Source organism: Lycorma delicatula, chromosome 5 (genome assembly GCF_047948215.1).
Source record: "Lycorma delicatula isolate Av1 chromosome 5, ASM4794821v1, whole genome shotgun sequence".
Lineage (NCBI taxonomy): Eukaryota > Metazoa > Arthropoda > Insecta > Hemiptera > Fulgoridae > Lycorma > Lycorma delicatula.
The window spans coordinates 62,979,600-63,000,781 of record NC_134459.1 but is presented as its reverse complement, the minus strand read 5'-3'; the positions used below and the strand labels follow the sequence as shown (position 1 = coordinate 63,000,781).

At 28.4% G+C, this 21,182-nt stretch overlaps 1 protein-coding gene across 1 annotated transcript; it reads left to right on the top strand.

The window, feature by feature from the left end:
* The first annotated feature begins 1,393 nt into the window (after positions 1 to 1,393).
* Positions 1,394 to 21,182, top strand: LOC142324447 (uncharacterized). The gene is made up of 3 exons (XM_075365275.1): positions 1,394 to 1,517; positions 18,518 to 18,717; positions 20,578 to 21,182. The coding sequence occupies exons 1-3, from the start codon at positions 1,497 to 1,499 to the stop codon at positions 20,990 to 20,992; spliced, it is 636 nt and encodes a 211-aa protein (XP_075221390.1). The 5' UTR covers positions 1,394 to 1,496; the 3' UTR covers positions 20,993 to 21,182.

Sequence of the window (21,182 nt, the reverse complement as noted above, 5' to 3'; positions counted from 1 at the left end):
CAAATTTCATCCTTAATTTAACATACTTCCTGACATTGTCGATTGATGAAAGTTTTCACAGTTACTAAGGTCGGGTGACAACGCAATATTCCACCATTACTTTTGCAAACATCCCCCCGTACGAGGATAAATTAAGGGTATGGGTGTAAAAAAATTGCAAAATGTGCAAAACGCCAATGCGGGATTTTTGGGGTCGCAGATGACAAATCCGGTAGCCGTTTGACAAAAAAATGGTACGGGCGTTTTTATGTTTCGAATTTGAAATTTCGACTCATATATATATATATATATATATATATATATATATATTTACAGATGATTTTTGGCGGGTAGTATGTTGAGACACAGCTCCTGACGACTCACTCAGCTCCGCATGATTCACTCGGCTCCGTACCATTCACACAGCTCCTGGCGGTTCACTCGGCTTTGTATGATTCACATTGCTCTTGACGAAAATGTTTGATTGAAAATTCGTTTGATATTTTATAAATAGATTAGAAATTTCAGTATATGATATTATCTTTTGAAATCCAAATTAAACCCGTGCAATGATAATTTGATTAAATAATGACTAAAAAGTATAAAGCAAGTTTTTAAAAATTTCTTTAAATTTTTGTAATATTTTTTAAAAAAATTGTATACTAAAAATAATTTTATGTCCAGTGCTACTTTTTATCATTAAATAATCATCCATATAGAACTGAAAAAGTAACTCTGCAGTAAGATATCATTTCAAGTTACCCACAAATAATACCAACTGCTTCAAGACTTTATTTATAAACTTTTTTCAAATTTCTAATATTTCTTTATTATTGAACATTATCTCAACATAGTGAATATTTTACCTCCTTTAAAAAAAAACGCAAATCTATGTACACAAAAGAAAGATTTTAACCAAAATGGGTCAAGGAATCCTCAGTACTGTACCTTCAAAATGACAGCCATAAAAGGGAAACATTCTTTTAACACTGATACACCGAAAATAGGCTTAAAGATCTATATAAATTGTAAGGGTTGTAGATTATTTCTCCGATTTTAGTTCTGTTTTGAGTTTTTCTTGATATAATAATAATTTTATATATTGCGGAAGGTAATTTTAAAATTTACTGATAAATGGCAGTAACTAAACAGAAATCGTATTAATTTTTATTTTATATATAGAAAAAATTTATATTTCACAGTTAAACCTATAACACTAGATAAATTGTAACATATGAATAGAATACCTATATATAATATTTATTATTGTATATCCAGATATGACACAACACGAACACAAAACAATAATAATAGTAAAATAATAATAATAACAATAATAATAGGTGGTATAAGTGGTGGTGTGTTTTATAAATAAGTGGGGAGGAATATGGAGTTAACAAGTAATATAGAATACTTTTACTTTCTCCCTAAGACGAAGGCAGGGGACTGATATAAGTGAGCCTCAGGCAGTTATCGGTAGCTATTTATTATACCGAATCTTAAGTTAAAACAACTCAATGCTCAACATGATCTCAGCGGTAAGTACATATATTTAAAATATATAATATACACGATTAAATTCACATATAAATTTTGAAGTTCCTTAGAAAGATAAAAAACATCAAAAACAAATTTTATTTGTCTAAATGATACATAAATGTTCATTATTACATAAACGTAATTTCTTCCAGAATATTTAATTCTTACTTATAAATTTTATTAATAATATATTTTTTGTGAATTTCTAAAAAAATCTAGTAAATTATTTTTATTAATTTAAGTACCAATTTTTTTTTAAAAGTTGACTATCTATTTATTAATTCCATAAAAAATTTTCGTTCGATCAATGTAGACGATTTTTATGCATGTTAAAACTGTTATCAACTGTACGGAGTCAGAATAATTTATGTCAGCTATCAGGATATTAAATGTTTAGTTGATAATAAATAGAACGGGTATGGAGATAGATATATTGCAAGGGACCTTCCTCGGGATAGATAAATATAAAATGATGAGAATATGGAGCAAAAACAAAATAGCTCCTTTTTTTTATTTTTAACGTCACAAAAAATAGGTCTCAACTCTACCCGTATATATATATATATATATATATATATATATATATTTGTATATGTTACTTACTCTTTACAAAACGAACTTATCTGTATGAGAGTTTTTATTTGATTAAGGAAGTCTCTCTAATGGCCTCGATGAAGATAAGATAATTTAATTGGATGCATTTTTAAAGGAAAGTTACATTTCCTGCATAGACAACTTGAAGATAATTTTCTTAAATTTAAATTTAATTTTTTATTTCACAATTTTTTTGGTACATATTGGAAGACCTTATGATAATACCCACCTGATGTGATGTTATAATATTCAAAGTATTTACGTATAAAAATTCAAGAAATTAGTTGAAAAATTTCATGTAAATATATAATCATAAAATGACAATACATATTCCCAAATTCCAGAAACCTTTAGTTAATTCTTGATTTTACTCTCTCGTTACATAATTTCTCTATACTTTTTTCCTATCGTTATTAAGACCCAGTTTTGCATTTCTTGCAAACGAATTTTTTCATACCAACTCATATTTATTTGTCCTAATTGATATTTTACAAAAAATAAACCCAAAAGTTTTTAATGAAATAAACTTTTTAAAAGAGAAAATAATAAAATTCGTTTAAAAAATGTCAGTTCACTAAAAAAGTAAAGAAGTTAACAATAATAAAAACTGTTATTCCAATTCTTCATTCTTTCTTCTTTCTTTATTCTTTCTTTTTTTTTTAAATCCGTGTCAAAAATAATGGTTTTTAAATTGGTGCCGATTTCAAATAAGTAAAAATTCAAAGAAAAATTGATAACGAGTTTAATTTTTTATTATGTGTTTTAAGCTTATTTTTTATTTTATTTAAAAAAAAAAAATATTATTCAGAATGTTCCATATATTTCCACATATAGGAAAAATAAACATTTTTCAGCAGGATGCTTGTAATGGCGTTGATGATACGTTCCTTTAAAATACAGCAAAGAACGCTAAAATAATTTGAAAATTACATTCTGATTTAATATAACTGTAGAAAAATTGAAATGGATATACTGCCACAGTATATTATTACTAAAGAAAAACATTATTAACTATTCTGAAAAAAAATGAATATTTGAAATAAAGTAAACAAAACACATGCAGACTCAGATATGTATGTCCAATTACAGTCGATGTTCGGAATACATCGAATAGTTACATGTGTAACTGTATTACATTTACGTTAGTTATAACAGATTGTATGAATCTTACCAATGCTGCAATTCAGATTCAGATAAAGAGTAATCATTTATATACGAACGAAGCCTACTAAGCAAGTAATGAAATGTGTAACTTCCCGTAACCATTTAACCATAATAATAATGTGTTTTATAACTGTAAAAAATTTGTATTATGTTTTTGTGTCTGCAAATATAAGCCTAATAATAACAATTATGATTACTAAAGTAATAACTTTACAAAAAAAATGTATTATAATAATAAAATAAATATACTTTTAAAATTAATCCAGATGTTAAATTGGAAGAAGCTATATCGAAATAATTAAAAATTAAAATTAAAATATCGATCTGCATAGTTGCAAGAAGATTAGGCGTTAAGGAAAAAATCGATATATCGATTCATCGTTTTTCAATTGTTTACAGTATAGAAAAACCTTACATATCGATCAACTTTTCAGTTAACACCTTTTACTTCCTTGTACGAAGTAAAAGAAGTATTGTGATTGCGAAAAATTTCGGTTTTCAGATTTCAACGGAAGTATCTATTTTGACCATCCTTGAATCCATTTTGACTAGTTTCGGCGTGACGTCTGTACATACGTATGTATGTATCTCGAAACGATTAGCCGTAGAATGTTGAAATTTTGGATTTAGGACTGCTGTAACATCTAGTTGTGCACCTCCCCTTTTGATTGCAATCGACTTGACCAAAAATGTCCAGAAAAGCCTATGAAACTATGAACTTCTTAACCGTAGTAATAATCCCTCATTGAGAGCTTTTCAGTGACATATCATATAAATGGTACTTATTTTCATTGGTTCCAGAGTTATAGCCAAATAAAATTTTAATTAATAAAATATTTGAATATTACAAGTGGAAGGCACATCGGTTCGAATCCGACTTCATTTCTTTTTTTAACTGTTTTTTTTAATTTAAATATATTGATTTATTAATAATTATTAGTCTCTGATAGTAAAAAAAATTTACATAAATAATAATTCAATAACAATAAAAAAATTTGAAAAATATCAAAAGTTATTAATTAATTAAATTTTATGTACTTTTCGTTTAAAAAAAGAAATGTTTATATGTAATTTAAAAGGCGTACAAGTAAAGTCATGTGGTGTCCACATCAATTTTTTTTTTTAAAGACATGTTTATTTTTTTTATTAATTTGGTATTGACAACTACATTTAAACAAAGAAGTAAAAAAAAAAACAAAATCAAAAAATTTAATTGAAAGCAATGAGAAAATAGCAGTTCCGGAAAGACATAATTAGCGTATTTTCTTAAAGCGGTATTTTCATTAAACATTTAAATTTGAGACAAATTATTGTCTCAAAGTTAAATGTAAAAGTTTACTTAAGTAATACACATAAAATTATGTTATGTTTTAACATATTTTTTTAGCTTTTACGTGGAAAAAATTAATAACGAATTGATTATTTATCATGTCAATTATTAATTTTTTTTATTTTTAGATAATACAGTTTCGAAATTTAATATTAAAAAAATTAAAATCACTATAAATACATTACATTATTATACTGATGTTTATTTATTTACAAGCGGCTACCCGGCTTCGCACGCGTAATTGAGCTCTTCGACGCTCGTTTTATCTTCAGTTTCGGCAGCTCTGGATGCTGCTTGCAGATATTTTGTAGCCTAAGACTGAACGAGTGAGACCGACTCTGAGTTGGTAAACGGGTGAGAAGGTGATAGGAGATGAAACGGTGACTCACAACGTAGTAAAGGACAAGACAGTTCTGCACCAATTTTCAACTATGATTGTCAATAACTTCGGAACTTGGGACGCTATCAGAGATAGAAAAATTGCATTTTCTAGAAAATTTTATGGAAATTCAGAAAATCACTTCCACTTTGGTCAATTTCCTTACTGAGATATTCGGGAAAAACCGCAAATCTGCGCGTTAAAATTTTACTTAAGTGGATGGAAGTAGTTCTTTCAAAATGAAATGTAGATTATAATTTTCCTCTTGTTTGGAACTGTTAGTGTGCAAAATTTCATCACGATCGGAATAAAACTATATCTGTACAAAAGACAAACGGACACACAAATATTCGTCTTTATATACTCGTATATCGTATATTATATATATATATATATATATAAATTTCTTTCATTTAAAATGAAAGAATTAACATAAAATATGAGGATATTCCTATTAATCAGGTATGATAATTACAAAACTATTATTTACAATAAATTAAGATTCTTATTTATCTTCTCCCCACTGCAGGAGATAGTGGATACTTGCTTGGCTTAATTTTAAAGTCAAATAATCCAATAAAAAATATCTAATATTCTATAAAAATAAAAATATTTACAGGAAACAGTTGTTTTTTTTTCTTTAATTTTAATATGATAGTTTTTTATATGATAAAACAGGTTATTGACATGCAGGGCATGTTATGAGACATGCAGGAAAAATTATTATTTATTTGTTGATCTCCATTTTACAATACGTCTATTCCAATAAAAAAATTTATCGGTGAATTTAAGTTTTTTTGCTTTCTATTGTTATCTATTAATCGAATCATTAAAATTAAGTAACAATAAATATTTTTGTATCATATATTAATTACAATCTATATTACATCATACCTTTAAAATTAATTTAAAGAAACACTTTTCTTCTCTACTTTTAATAACAGTTAAATTTCTTTGATATGATTTTAATGGTATAATATTTAACCCAAATCTCTATCTTAACAAAATATAGCATTTGTGTAAAATATGAAACAAATGTTACTGGTTGTTTTTTACTAAATTTTCCAATAAAATAACGGTTTACTTTCGTTCGCACAGCGGAGTTGGGGTGAAAATGAATTTTCTTTTGAGGAATGAGTAGTACGAAAATGCAATTCACTTAAAATGGGGTTCCGTAAATATTTTTAAAAAGTTTTATTGCACGAAAATTTCCAAACAATTACAATGAAATTTAGATGCGCTCTGTTAGTGTATCTGAAGTTGTGCATGTGAAAATTTAATGATGATTGGTTGAGTAGTTTTTGACTTACGCTCAACCTAAGATCGAACATTTTTGAGGTTATATTGACTGTGTATGGTGTATTTTTATACGCGTTTATACAGTAACAGTGATGAGCGAGCTGAAACTTGATGTTTGTGTCTACTGATTGATCGAACGCATTGTACTCTGACTGAGAAATAATGAGGATAACAGTAACGAAAGTCGGTCTTCTTGCACAGAACTGCGCAAGAAGATTTTTTTCTTAAAATTATTCTAATAATGGTATCATAAAATTTCTTTAAGTCATTATTTTTCTTTAGAAAGAAGATTAAATTCATAAATTCAGAAGATAAATTCATTTTGGTACGCAAATTTTTTGATTCGAAACATAACTTTTATGACAAATATACAAAAGTTTTTGTGATAAATTAGGACAAATTTATTTAAGAGAGAAGATCCTACAATAATATTGTACTTTAAAACTCATAATGCGATAGGGCTAAACTGTATAATCTTATTTTACCGATTATTCAATAAAAAATGTAAAATTTTCTCGGACTTTTTTCTCTTCCGTTGTTGAACATATACAGATAGATCATGGCTGTGATATATAATATCTATATATTGTAGATCATAGCTGTGAGGTATAAAAAAATGAAGAGAAATTAAAAAATTAAATTTTAAATGTATACGATAAAAAAAAATATTTTTCGAGTATCAGGAACATCTGACGTTTCCGAAACGATCTACTTGTAATATAAATATTGTCAAACCAAGGTTTAATTTATTTATATGCTTAATTTAATTAATATGTGTTTCAGGTTTAACTATCAAGATTAAGCCTATTCTACATTTTTCGTGATTTTTATAGGTTTTTTAATATCTATAATACTTTATTGTATTTTAGATAAATACGTAAGTGAAAGAACACGTAAATTAATTAGATCTAAATTTGAAATTTGATAAAAATTTTCAATAAATATATAAAGTATAAAAGTACAGCAATACTAAATTAATCTTAACAATACAATATCAAATCACGAATTAAAATCACCGCTAATTAATGATGTAGTGACATATCTTCTGACTATTATTTTGGACTTAATTATTCGCTCAATAAAACCCGTCAATAATTTAGGCTGGCCTCATTTAATTTACCAAATATTTTTGAGGGTGCAGTTTCATTTTATTACTAAAGTTTTCTTTAGATTACTGGAGATAAAAGTCCTTTTTTGACTCATTTTTAACCTAACTCATACTTACGCCAGTTTGAAACATCTAAAAATATCTCTGATAATAAATCTTTTCTCAGTTCCCCTTGCCATATTTTACGTATGGTTTTGTTCTTTACGTATCAGCTATTCTTCAAGTAACAATTTTTATGACTAATATTATTATTAAATCTTTATCAATAGAATAAGCAAAAGAAAATGAATGGAAAATTACGAACCGGAAATGTGGATGAACGACTAAGAGACGTAATTTGAATCCAAGATGTTTCCAATAATATCAAACTTGTTTATTTTAGAAGACATGGTCAGAGCAATCAATATATATATATTGTTTCCATACATTTTTCATACTCTAATAAATACAGAAAAAAATTAATAAATAAATAAATATCCTTTTTTCACTTATGGTTCTTTATTTTAAATACCAATTCTAAAATACAAAATATTGAATGATAAGTAAGTAAAATTTCTTAAGTTATAGATTTTAATTTTCTGAGTTTTCATATACAGATATGTATTTGGACAATTTTTTAATATAGAATTTTAACTTCTTGAATAAACAAAAAATAAATCTGATTTTAAACTAGTATTACATTTTTGGGATCTCTCGTGGAGTTTTGGGTTTCACAAGGAAAAATCTTGGGTTTTTATAACCACAAGCATTTTCTTTTATATATTTTTATTTAAAGGTTTCTCATATCTGCATTTATGAAATTTATATATACAGTAAATATCGTTTACAATGATGTCCAAGGAACCGTCGACTTTAGGTCATTATATCAGATATTTAGGTAGCTTAGTGGTACTACTTTAATATATCAACACAGGTACTGTAAAACAGTAAAATAATAATCATTAAAAATAATAATAATAATCTAGTTCCGTAATAAAATAATTTAAAAAAAAAACAAAAATTCAATAATAAATACAAATACAGTACAGTAAAAGAAGATATAGAAAAATCGTAAAAATTACTTTACCTACAAAATGTTATATTGCTTTGTTTCGAACATTTCGTGTTGAAATACAGATTCATTTTTAAATGAAAACAAACAGTCAACAATTTCTGTAAAACTGAGAAACCAGCAAACGGGTTTCATTCCCGCTAATGCTTCTGGAAGATTTGGCGGGTTAATGTCGTCATCATTGACATTATCTATGTCCCCGTCTATTTCTGCTACTACTGAATCCACTACATCATCTGTTACAGTTTCATGCGTTTCTAAATTTTTGTCAACTTCTTGATAATCTTCAAACAATGCACTTGACAACGATTGGTTTTGCAGACTATTCCCCCATTCCGCTAAAGATTCTTCGCGAGCGATGTCAGTAACTTCGCCAGCCTGTTGTAAATATTCTGCATGTCGAAAGCAATTTTTTACAATCAGCAGAGAAATCTCATTTCATGATCTTTCTAACATAATTATAGAATCCAGAATAGTTATTTGTGTTTCCTTCTTTTTTTTATCTAAATCCTGCATAATTTGTAAAATTAGGTGTTTTTTGTAGTGAACTTTTACCGACTTGATCTAAGGGCTGTAGGACTGCTGTTGTTTGCGGTGATAAGAACACTAACTTTATTCATGAATGATTTTCAACGTGTGGATGAGCCGGACAGTTGTCAATGAGCATCAGTATTTTTTAATGTTCAGTCTTTAATTCACGGTCCCATTTTCGTAACCAAGACGTAAAGATATCACTTCTCATCCAAGTTTTCTTCTTACTTTCGTAGATAATAGGAAGCGATTTCAAATTTTTAAAACATCGGGATTTAGCATTTTTTCTATTATCAGAAGGTCAGTTTCAGTCATATTTGTAGAAATTAGTACTGTTAGTCTTTCTTTTCTAATTTTTCTCCCGAACACGTTTCGCCTTTAAACCGAAGGGTTCTTTTTGGCGTCAGTTAAAAAAAAGACCGGCTTCTTCAGCATCATAGAGTTTTTCGTCCGAAAGCTCTCTTTTGGCCAAATCGTTTCTAACCATTTTTCTCTGACACCCGGTTAAAGCTGCTGCGGCCTCGCCGCTTATTCTCCTAGACAAAATATCGTGACGCTAACGGAACCGTTGCATCCAATCTGAAGTTATTTTACGTGATTTACCGAATTTTTCAGATACATCGTTCGCCTTAGTTTGCAATACAGGACCGCTAATAGGGATATAACTAGCTCTCTGGTATTTAAACCGTTTTAACAGCGCTTGGTCTACATCATTATGTTGACTAGGCCGTAATTTTTTTGATTTCATAGAATTTGTTTCAAAATGTTTCTTAATTTTTTCACGGTTCATCCATATCACTGATACTGTCGAATGACCTACGCCTAATTCTTGGGCAATGTCCTTATTAGTTTCACCATTCTCTAACGGCCACATAATGTGCGCCTTTTCCTTTACCGTAAATGTTTTTCGCGAAGTCATAATTAAATCGCTATTAAATGAATTACACAGGATACGTAAAATAAAGTTCTGTACCCGCACGATACGATAGGCTCATAGCAACAGATCAATAACAACTGAATGTGGCTGCTTCAGTTTACTATAATCTGGTACAGGAAGAAGATCAGAAAAACAAGAATTATAGTACATACGCTGCTAAAAAGGAAAAGGTGACTCATTTTAACCGTCAAAAATTTCTGTTGTTACAACGTATATATACTACGTTACTGACGAGTTACTTCCGTCCTTCATTATAAGCGATAAAATGTTGTATTGCAGTAGATAAAATAAGTTATAATAGCCGATATGTCACTATAACCGATGTACTCATAAACAATATGCATACTGTATTTATGTATTAACATCATACCAAATCAACCAAGGGACAAGTTTTTGGTATATTCGATATGTCATATCCGATGTCTTTAAAAGATACTTACTTTTTATACACAAAGTGTTTCTAAAATGGTGGGCCTATTGCCAGCCCACCATTTTACTTTCCATTTCCACCATTTTCTACTTGTAAAACTAAAAAAAAATATTCTTAGAAAAAATGGCAATTTTTCCTTCGTTCTCCTCCTATCCGCCATTTTGTTATTTTTATATAATAATTTATATATCAAGTTCGGATGGACGAATCACATTAATATTTGGTAAGCGTCTTGGTAATAAAGTATTAAAATTAGCAAAAATTCAGGAATTGTAATTATGTGTCTGTTTTCATGTCCCCCACTTTACGATCAATTCTATGAAATATTAATTGTTTTTATTCGTTGTTAATCCTAGGAAATCAAGTAATAATTTTCTCACAATAATAGATAATAGACCTAATAACTATGACACAAAATTACAACATCAATTTTCTCCCATAACTCAACTACTTGTTTAAAAAAATAAATAGATTTAAAAAAATAAAATGTCGTTTTATTCTAAATAAAAGGCTTAACATTTTAGCAAATAACATCAATTTTGATAAAACTAATATTTATGGAGATATAACGGATTGAAAAAAAAATGGCCGCCATTTTGTAATTTGCGAAGATATTTAAGTCCATTTTTTTAATAATTTTAAAACTTTATTATCAAGACGCTTAGCAAATATTAACGTGATTTGTCTATCCAAATTTGAGATATAAATTACTATATAAAATAACAAAATGGCGGACATGTGGACATAAGGAGAAATTGTCATTTTTCCTAAGAATATTTTTTGTTTAGTTTTACAAGTAGAATCCGAAAATGTATAGCCAGCCCACCATTTTAAAAACATTGTATATATATATATATATATATGTTCTTTTTCTTTTGTAAAAAAAACTACAAATATTTGCTTCTTTATAATGAAATTTAATAAGATGACAAACATGACTTACAGATGACTTACAGAACAATTGCATCATAATTATGGTAGACAGAAATAAGTTACAATGTTCAAATTTTTAATTTAGATGTAACACGTTTTTACATTTCTTGGTTATTCTAATAAGAAATCTCATCCAAACAAAATTACATCGGTTACAAAAATTTGGATCTAAAAATCGTTAAAAAATTGTATAGAAATCAACGAAAAAGTAGTTTTATCTCATGAAAAGGTTTTTCTAAGTTATAATTTATAAATTAATAATTTTTTATTATTTCTTTGTAGACCTTTTATATAAAATTTAGATTAATAATTAAAAAATAAATGTTTAGAAAAAGGTAATTAATTTCTTATAGAGTGGAAGCAGTACACATAATCCATTGCTTCCTACAGAAAGAGAATTAATTTATTATTTTGTACTATCTTCCTAGCTGCGACGAGTGAAAAGGCCTCCGAGCACAACTGGAAATAGTAGTTTCTCTGATAATATGATATTTATTGTACTGCCGTGGTCAACAGTGTTAAGGAATTTTTGCAAGTGCTGAATATTACCGACATTTTATATAGTTTGGAATGCTAATATGCAGCAATATATTCTGTTCAATGAAAAACCACTTCACGTATCACTTTCCCTGTTAAGCATCCTATAGCATGCTTATTATTCTTGGAGTTGCTGTCATCTTCGTGAGCGAGTTTAGTATCATTTCAGATCTACAGCAGTCAGTTTAAGGCACCGAACATGCAATCATTTAATTAACATTATCTGATCGTTATTAATGAGACAATGAATTACTCCCCTTTACAACGGGGACCAGTTCTTATCTGTTGACCAAAATAGAGCCCTTCCCAAAAGTAAAACAATTTTTTCTGCTTAAGTTATTTGCTATTCTGTTTTCTTTAATTTTTGTCTCTCAGTATAATTTGCTAAAGGTATTCTCATCGAGTTAATAAAGTAAAGAAAATTAAATCATAATAAAATTAAAAAATTTTCCGAGGGATATTTGAATTCCCATTCGAAATTTTTATCTTTTGCAATGGAACGTTACTTTCAACTTTTATTATTTTTTTTGTGAATCCTAAATAATCACAAGATAAATTTTATTGAGGTAGAGTGAACTCGGTTTGAAATTTTAAGAAATATGTATACACAGTTTGTTTTCTACTTTATTCCCATTAATTTCTGTCCTTAAAATATTTTATCAAGGATGAATCGTTAATTAGAAAATCATAAAAATCTATAACCTTTCTAATCAAGGATTAAAAACAGTTCATCCTACAAGTTTAATTAAAATCGGTTTGATCGTCACTGCCTGATACCGGACAAAGAGAACCTTTTGATCATTTTTTAACTTCGATAACAGTATCTGTTCAATTTATTTTTCTTATAAAATTAAATAAATATTCCTCTTAACATGAGAAATAAAGAAAAGAAAACTATAAGTTTTTCTATTTTTTTTTTTTATTTATTTATTTATTTTTTTTTTTTTTGTTAATAAAAAGCTGAAAAGATAAAGATGCTACGATTTGCTGATGATATAGTAATTCTAGCTGAGAGTAAAAAGGATTTAGAAGGAACAATGAATGGCATGGATGAAGTTCTACGCAAGAACTGCTGCATGAAAATAAACAAGAATAAAACGAAAGTAATGAAATGTAGTACAAATAACGAAGATGGACCACTGAATGTGAAAATAGGAGGAGAAAATATTAAGGAGGTAGAAGAATTTTGTTATTTGAGAAGTAGAATTACTAAAGATGGACGAAGCAGGAGCGATATAAAATGCGGTACAGGCGAAACCAGCCTTCAATCAGAAATATAATTTGTTTACATCAAAAATTAATTTAAATGTCAGGAAATTATTTTTGAAAGCATATGTTTGGAGCGTACCTTTATATGGAAGTGAAACTTGAACGATCGGAGTACCCGAGAAGAAAAGATTAGAAGATTTTGAAATGTGGTGCTACAGTAGAATGTTAAAAATGAGATGGGTGGATAAAGTGACAAATGAAGAGCTGTTGCAGCAAATATATGAAGAAAGAAGCATTTGGAAAAATATAGTTAAAAGAAGAGTCAGACTTATAGGCCACATATCAAGGGCATCCTGGAATAGTCGCTTTAATATTGGAGGGATAGGTAGAAGGAAAAATTGTGCAGGCAGGCAACGTTTGTAATATGTAAAACAAATTGTTAGGGATGAAGGATGTAGGGGGTATACCTAAATGAAACGACTAGCACTAGATAGGGAATCTTGGAGAGCTGCATCAAACCAGTCAAATGACTGAAAAAAACATTATAAAATAATTACATTTTTATTACCAGATTTAGTCACAATTTAAAGATTTCGATTAGCCAACTTTTTAGATACTGCATTTAAAAATTGTACTACAGGATCTAGATTTACTGATAAATCTAAAATTTAGATTTATCAGTAACATAGTAAAAGCTGTTGTTTTAGACAATTCCAATATTATAATCTTGTTCCACTTTAAAGTAGCTCTATACTTGTTTTAAATATTTGTATACACGGCTTATTTTTGTATTTTTTTAACATTCCTTCCCCTATAAATTGTGTATATATGAAAAAATTATTACCAAAACTCTGTACATTACATTAAAAATAATTAAAAGGTTGACTGATAGATTATTAATATGCAAAATTAAACTTTGTAATTTTCTTTTTTTTTGTTCGATGGTGTAAATTTAATATCGAAAATATCAGCTTACATTAAGCTAAACAATTGAATGAATAAGCGAGATATGAAGTTATCTAAACAAATGGCACCAAAAGAATGGCAGGAGTTATCCACACTTTTTAACAGCAAAGTAGCCCAACCTACATTATTTCTGCTTTACGTAATCAATATTATTTTTATTCTTCTGCTAATAGAGGATAAAGAAAAACCCACCTTCATGCAGAATCTAACTCGAAAATATAACGTGTTAATATGAAAGTGTATTTTAGTCGTATTTATAATAAGAGTATAATACTTTATAACGAATAAAAGAAAAAGAAGAATAAAGAAATTTAGCCTGAATGGACACAAACATACGAAGTTAGACAGTCGTTGCATTTACGGAACTTTACGCTTTATCAGTAACACATATAATTCATAACTTCCTCTTAAAATACAAGTAGCGTATATATTTTTCATGTTTTTCTCAATAAAATGGGATACATTAATCTGTCGCTTTATGTTAGCTGTCCCGGTTATATTTATGGCTGTAATGCAGATAAAGTTTCTAAAGTACAAAAACCACCATTCAGCTTTCTCTGCTGGTAATTTTGTTCATTATACAACCAATCCCTGGGATGAACAGAGTGAAGATAATTTATAAAACTAAATATGATCTCTATTTTAATGGATTTGATATGCCGTTGCGTTATGATATATTCAGTTCGGTGAAGAAGAGAGCGAGGATCGCTTTAATTTTCCAAATTCATTGTTTTTTAAAACGGTTAAGCAATTTTCAGAAAGAATTTGTAGATCGCCTAGAACTATTTCGTTATAATACCTAACAAAAATAAAGAAAGATTAAAAGTAATATTTTCATACGAACAAAGATAGCATCTGGATAGTAGTCCCTCCCTTTGGATTATAGGTAGTATGTAGGAAGTATAACAAACTTAGATAAACTAATCACTGAAAAAGAACTATACTGACGGTAAAACTCGTATTAATAGAGAAAACGATCGGCACATCGATTTTATCCAGTGCAATATGCAATAGAATATGTAACACAAACGTGTACACAAAACATGGTCAGTAATATTATGGCTTATTACATAATATGTAATAATGCAGCAATGTATTTCCTGCCGCAATAATAACATATTGTATAAAGCAGCAGCCGTATTATTAAGTAAGCTACAGTAAAATTTGGTATCGAGGCATGTCTGCTTCTACGTGCATTAGGCCATCAGTATTCTTTTTATAGAATTGCATTGAATATAGAGCGTCGTCGTCACACGTCGATAAACCTGAGACAACAATGACTTATTCTTTTTTTGTTGATAAATAAATAAGCAGATATGTACTAGAAGTACAACAATGTTTGATAGAAAATTATTCTAGTTTAAACATGTTTTGATTAATTTAATACCGTAGTCCATGAAATAAGCCTAGCTACAGTTCAACAAATTAAATAATCTATTAACAATTGCTTCCTACTGGGCAAGTTCTTATATTTCACCACACCTATAGAGATTCACTTCCTTCCATGCCTATACTGACGTAATTTTTGTAATCGGTACGAGATTTTTTTAATAGATTTTTTCTGTGTAAAAGATTACTTTTTCATTGAAAACAAACATAAATTAACAATTTATAAGATTTGCAAATAAAATTATGTTAAATTAACGTGTTAAAAAACAGATTTTTGAAAATTTTGATTTTCAAAATTGAAAATCAAGTTAAAAAAATAATACTCGTAACTTATAGCGTAATAATATCTTTTAACTTTTTTTTATGACAATTTTATACTTCAACACGTACTCAACAACTGTTATAAACAAATTTCAAAAAGTTTACACTGACTTATAAAAAGATGGTTTTAAGAATTTATTTATTAAATAAAATTATTTGTAATGTTCACACCAAATTATCAAAGAACGCAGCGTTCATAAATCGAGAATGAAGACCAAATTTGGTTTATATCGATACATATTGTTAAAAAGTTTTAACAAGACGCTTTTTAATACAAAGAACGTTATAATCTAGACTTTTAAACAGATTTAATTTTTTTTTGGAAATAGAAATCACACCTTTGAAAGAGTGAATAAAATCTATAGCCATTTCAATAGTGATTTTTTTAGAGAAATTCCATTTGGTAAGCGATCCATACGTTAGATATTCCACAACAAGTATTTTAGAAGACTATCCCTTTTTTTCTGTCACTTTTACATATAGTAAATGCAATGATCTTCCAGCGGTAATAATTAATGCGTAGATATCTTTAAGGAATCAAAAAATTCATCATACGAGAAATAAATTTACGAAAACTAAAGTAAAATTAGACAAGCCTAAAAAAACTCTGTTGCAACTAATTTAATTGTAACTGAATAGTACAAACAAATTTCAAAACGATAATTAACTTTTAAAAACTAAATAATAAAAACTTAGACAAAATGCACTAAAAAGTAAAACGTAATGCTTATAAATTTAAATTTTGACTTTTTAAGCAGTGGAAAAAAGAAAATTATTAACCCGAAATTTGGAACCATTTTCAAAGTCAAATTCTTTAAATTAATAAACTTATCTTTTTATACTGTTAAGGTTTTTCAAGTTTTTATGTTTATTTTATATTTATTAAAATATGAGTAGGTCTATAAAAAAAGAAAAGAAACACCTGCACAAAAAAGGTTTCGCAAGAAAAACGCAGAAGTCGAGAAACTTGCGTTTTGATAAAAATAATAATAATAAAAGGAAAGCAGAAAAATGACTTTACATCAATATTCGAGGGATCGTTTTCGGATAACGAAAACATTATACGTTTGCACTTTTGAACTAGTAAGCCGGTTTAAAAAAATTGATAACTAAGTCTATGCAATGTACAGACTTCCAATGTTATCTCTTGCCCTCTAACGAACAAAAAATTGAATAAATAATACAAAAAATATCTCTAGTATTTTTAAAATTATTTCTATATTTTTTTCTAAAACTCCCTTTCAAAAATGTTCCAACATTTAGTTGTATCATAATGATTCGAAAAAATCATCAATTTTTCTTTGCAATAATGAATGAAGGGGAACTGAAATAATAAATAAAAAGATATATGACCTTTATATTACAATTTTTCATAATACTACATTGTGTGGTAATAGTGTTATTTTAAAAAAAAGAGAAAAAAGTAAAACATTTTTTTATAATAATCGTGGAACGAAATGGTTTATATAAAAGAGTTATTTCACAATTATAGCGTCACACAACATCAGTCACGCGCGACTATTTACCACACTCATTGTCAGTGTGTGTCAGTCATATGCAATAACAATCGACTAGTTTAAAACAAATAACTAATTTTTGGTACTACCTACTTTATTATGGTAATTAAAATAAAAAATTGACCACTTTAATTCAACCACTCATTATGGTACTTTGCTTTAAAATAATAATGGCGATATTTCAAAATTCTTTTTCGTAAATGTTGTTTGAATAATTTATTATATTAAAAAATTGTAAAGACATGCAAATAAAAGAATTGAACAACCACACACTCGCTTAAAATTATGCGGGAAATTATCCAATTTACTAAAAACTGCAAGGATTTGTAACAAACAGAAGCCGATCTGCAATTCCATGCCTTTCAGTCATCCCTTTAACCAATACGTAATGCTGATCAGATTCTCGAGTACGCTCATAATACAGATATGAACTTTTTTTTTTTTTTTTTTCATTTTTTACTGCAACAAGTAAGTAATTTGTATTTGCTTGTAGTCTAAATATTTATTTACTGCAGATCTGAAACCGACGTCAAATTCATAACCCACAAACCTTTAAAAGCAGTCTAAATGTGGATATATACATATACTTGATTCATACTTTTACTGCTTCGACCGTTCCAGTTTACCCATACGGCACACCAATTTGCCATAGTCGAGGCATAGCTTCAAGGGTAAATTTAAAAGTCTGAGGAATTCGAATGCGGTAGGCCATTTAACCAATAAAATTGTCATGTTACAGTTAAAATGCACAGGGGCACAATAATACCATGATGTTTAATCAATCTTACGTTTACATTCTGCAAATCGGTCGGCTACTGCAAATCCACAATGTAAAAAATATTAAAATAATCATCAATCTATAAACAATGTTCCTCAAATTTTTTTTTGAAATTTAATTCTTTTTAGAAATACTTTTGTACTCTTACAAAAATTAGAAATCTCACTGATTATAATCAGAAGTGTCTTGCAGATACATTATTGATTCTGCCTCCTTGAAGGTAAATTAATTTAAATTATTAAAAATATAATTCGATGTATATTTGACAAAACAAACCAAGTGATTCATTACACTGTACCAGAGTTAAACTAGTCTGCTGCAAGACCTGAGCGGTCTGAAAGAATTCGCGAGTATTTAAAAAACCGCATATGGATCCTAGAATTATCTTTTTAAGGTGCTATGAACCAGGTTGGTTAACTGACCGAAATACTCTTATGTATAACCTGTTAATCAAAAGATAACAAAATTTTATTATTACAAGTAATATTTTTTTTACAGTAATCATTAACAATCATGTGTTTTTAAGGTATATCTGGTGCCAGTGTTTCTGATGGTATGCACAAGCATCAGCAAAGGTCAAGATGTTGATTATAGGTATCAAAAACAGCCATTACCTCTAATATTGATGCACAAACAAGCACTTTCGCATGATGGTCAATTTAATTATGCTTTTGCTGCTGATAATGGTTTAAAACAAGGAGAAAGTATCAACCCTGATGGTAGCAGGTAACTAATATTTATCATAAATATAATATTAATTATTAAGTTATATTCAAAACAGAGATGTCCTATAACTGAGACATTTTTACGATTAGATAGAAAATGTTACATCCTTTACCACTCTGATCGTAACATTAAATGATCACATGATGAGAAACAAATAATACTGACTTAACAATCCAGTTAATAATTAATCTCTACATCGGTACTTACAATCATAAATATATTCCTATTAATAAACAATACATTCATTATATAAAGTAATAATTCCTGTTTCACAAATTCTATGTAAGAATTACTTTTCAAGATATCATGGCTATTGCAGGATCAAGTTTTTTTTTTAGATTATAGTGGGTAGATGAACCCAAAAGGAGTGAATTCAAAGAAAAAACTCACAATTCCTACCTTTTCTTACCCAGAATATTCAATTAAAAGGTCTCGCAGTACCTAAATGAAAATTACCCTTCTTAAGAAAAGAACTCATTAATACGGATTGATCTATGCAGTCAACACAGCTACAAAACATATAACATATTACGTTAAAAGATTTAAATATTTGCCAATATATATATTCCAAAACAAGTAATATGTGAAACATATTTTTAATTTTATTTATAATGATTTCTGATATGCTACACAAATATTCTATCAAGGAAGATAACATAGATGAAAAAATACCAGCCGGTCAGAAGATAAATCCAAAACTTGCTGATCTTGAAGTCAGACTTGTGAAAAATTTCCAAGAATATATATAAAATAAATATACATATGCTACTAGCAATTAGCAGTATATTTGCTTTGGTTAGACAAAGTATTTAGAAAGGAACTGAGAATAGAAAAATTCTTTAAAAAAAAAATAATGCAACTGAAAAAATAACATGCATTGTAGTATATATTTATCAGTTCTAAGTCCTAGTAGAGACAATTCACGAAAAGCTACACATACTAAAACAGTTTTGTCTTTTCGTAACAGTTACATTCTGAAAGTGCATCTGAAATAAAAACATCAGTAACAAAAACATTACACAAAAATATAGTAAGTATATAAAGTTTATTCTTTGACCGAATTAATTTACCAAATACAAAATATTGAAAAAATAATTTTTTATTACCAACTTTCATTTAAATTCAATACTATTTGGAACAACAATAATTTGGACAGCAAACTACAAATATTAGGACAAGCTGCATCTGAAAGACATAATAAATTCTGATCACATTAATTTTCTACATCCAAATCCTATATTTCAGTTACATTGAAAATTTACCTAAGGCACCATTAAATTATAAGATTATATTCAAATGTATATATGTACCAAAAGCCCAATTTTCCCCATAAGCAACTCAGGTTGACATTTACTACAACCACAAGGCAGGAAAAAATCCTCAGATAATAAACTTCAACACAGCCATATCTTTTGAACTATATAAATACTCGAGGCTCAAGCGAGTCTACTTCAAATACAGAACCGAGGAGACAAAGTATTTAGTACAGAACCAAAATCCAAAGAACATTCCAGGGAAAAGAATAAATAAGGTAGGTGAAAAATGTATGATCTACCCAGAGTGTTAACATATTCAGACATCTTCATCGAGGAAGGAGGCAGCACATTACTAATGATTTTGCATTGTCAACCACGATTTACCTCCAGATATTAAGGAAAAGTTTATAACAGACTGAAGCTTACATAAGGTAAATCCTTCCCTGACCCAAAATTATATCAGGTCTAAAAATTTAACTATACTCTAAACCATTTGGTCAAATCCCAGTAATGAAGGAAATACATCGCATTTACAATTAAAAGTATATAGTAACAATTTTAAATCACCAAATAATATCTTAATAATAACTGTTAAATGTTTCAGATCTGGAGCATATTCATACATTGACCCGAGCGGACAGACTATCAGTGTAAAATACACGGCCGGTAAAGATGGTTTCAAAATACTTGAAGGCGATCATGTTCCAAAACCAGTCCCAGTTCAACCCGCTTCACCATATCAACATTATGCAGCACCTCAAGCAGCAAACTCACCGCGTCATGCTCTTCGCCATTATGATGATGAATCCGATAAAGGTATCGGAAGTGCTTTAGCGTATATACATGCACAAGACAGACCGTCCAGATACAACAAAGGTTCTCTAGCTCCACTCCAATACAGAGTTCAAGAAGATGATGCTGGATCTTATGATAGCAGGGATGAGTATAATCCTGAACAAGATGAACATAAGGGTCCTCACTCCTTCGGCAGTGGATACGCATTTGAATTTGCAGGCTGATTTAATTACTAAGGATTTAACCACCACTATAGTATTAGCGTGCCTGAGATATTATGTTATTGTGACTGTGTGTAAGCAATATTCTGTTTTATGATTGTGACTAGTCTTGTGTTTTTATATTAGTAAATTATTAGTATTTAATTTTTTTTTTAAATAATTAATCAGTAAATATTTGAATTAGTTACCATAA

Bases quoted from the DNA above. Each gene is read 5' to 3' on its own strand.
- LOC142324447 (XM_075365275.1), top strand. From the start codon at position 1,497: ATGCTCAACATGATCTCAGCG. The intron at 1,518-18,517 runs GTAAGTACATAT...TGTGTTTTTAAG, and splicing joins TGCTCAACATGATCTCAGCG to GTATATCTGGTGCCAGTGTT. The intron at 18,718-20,577 runs GTAACTAATATT...TAAATGTTTCAG, and splicing joins ATCAACCCTGATGGTAGCAG to ATCTGGAGCATATTCATACA.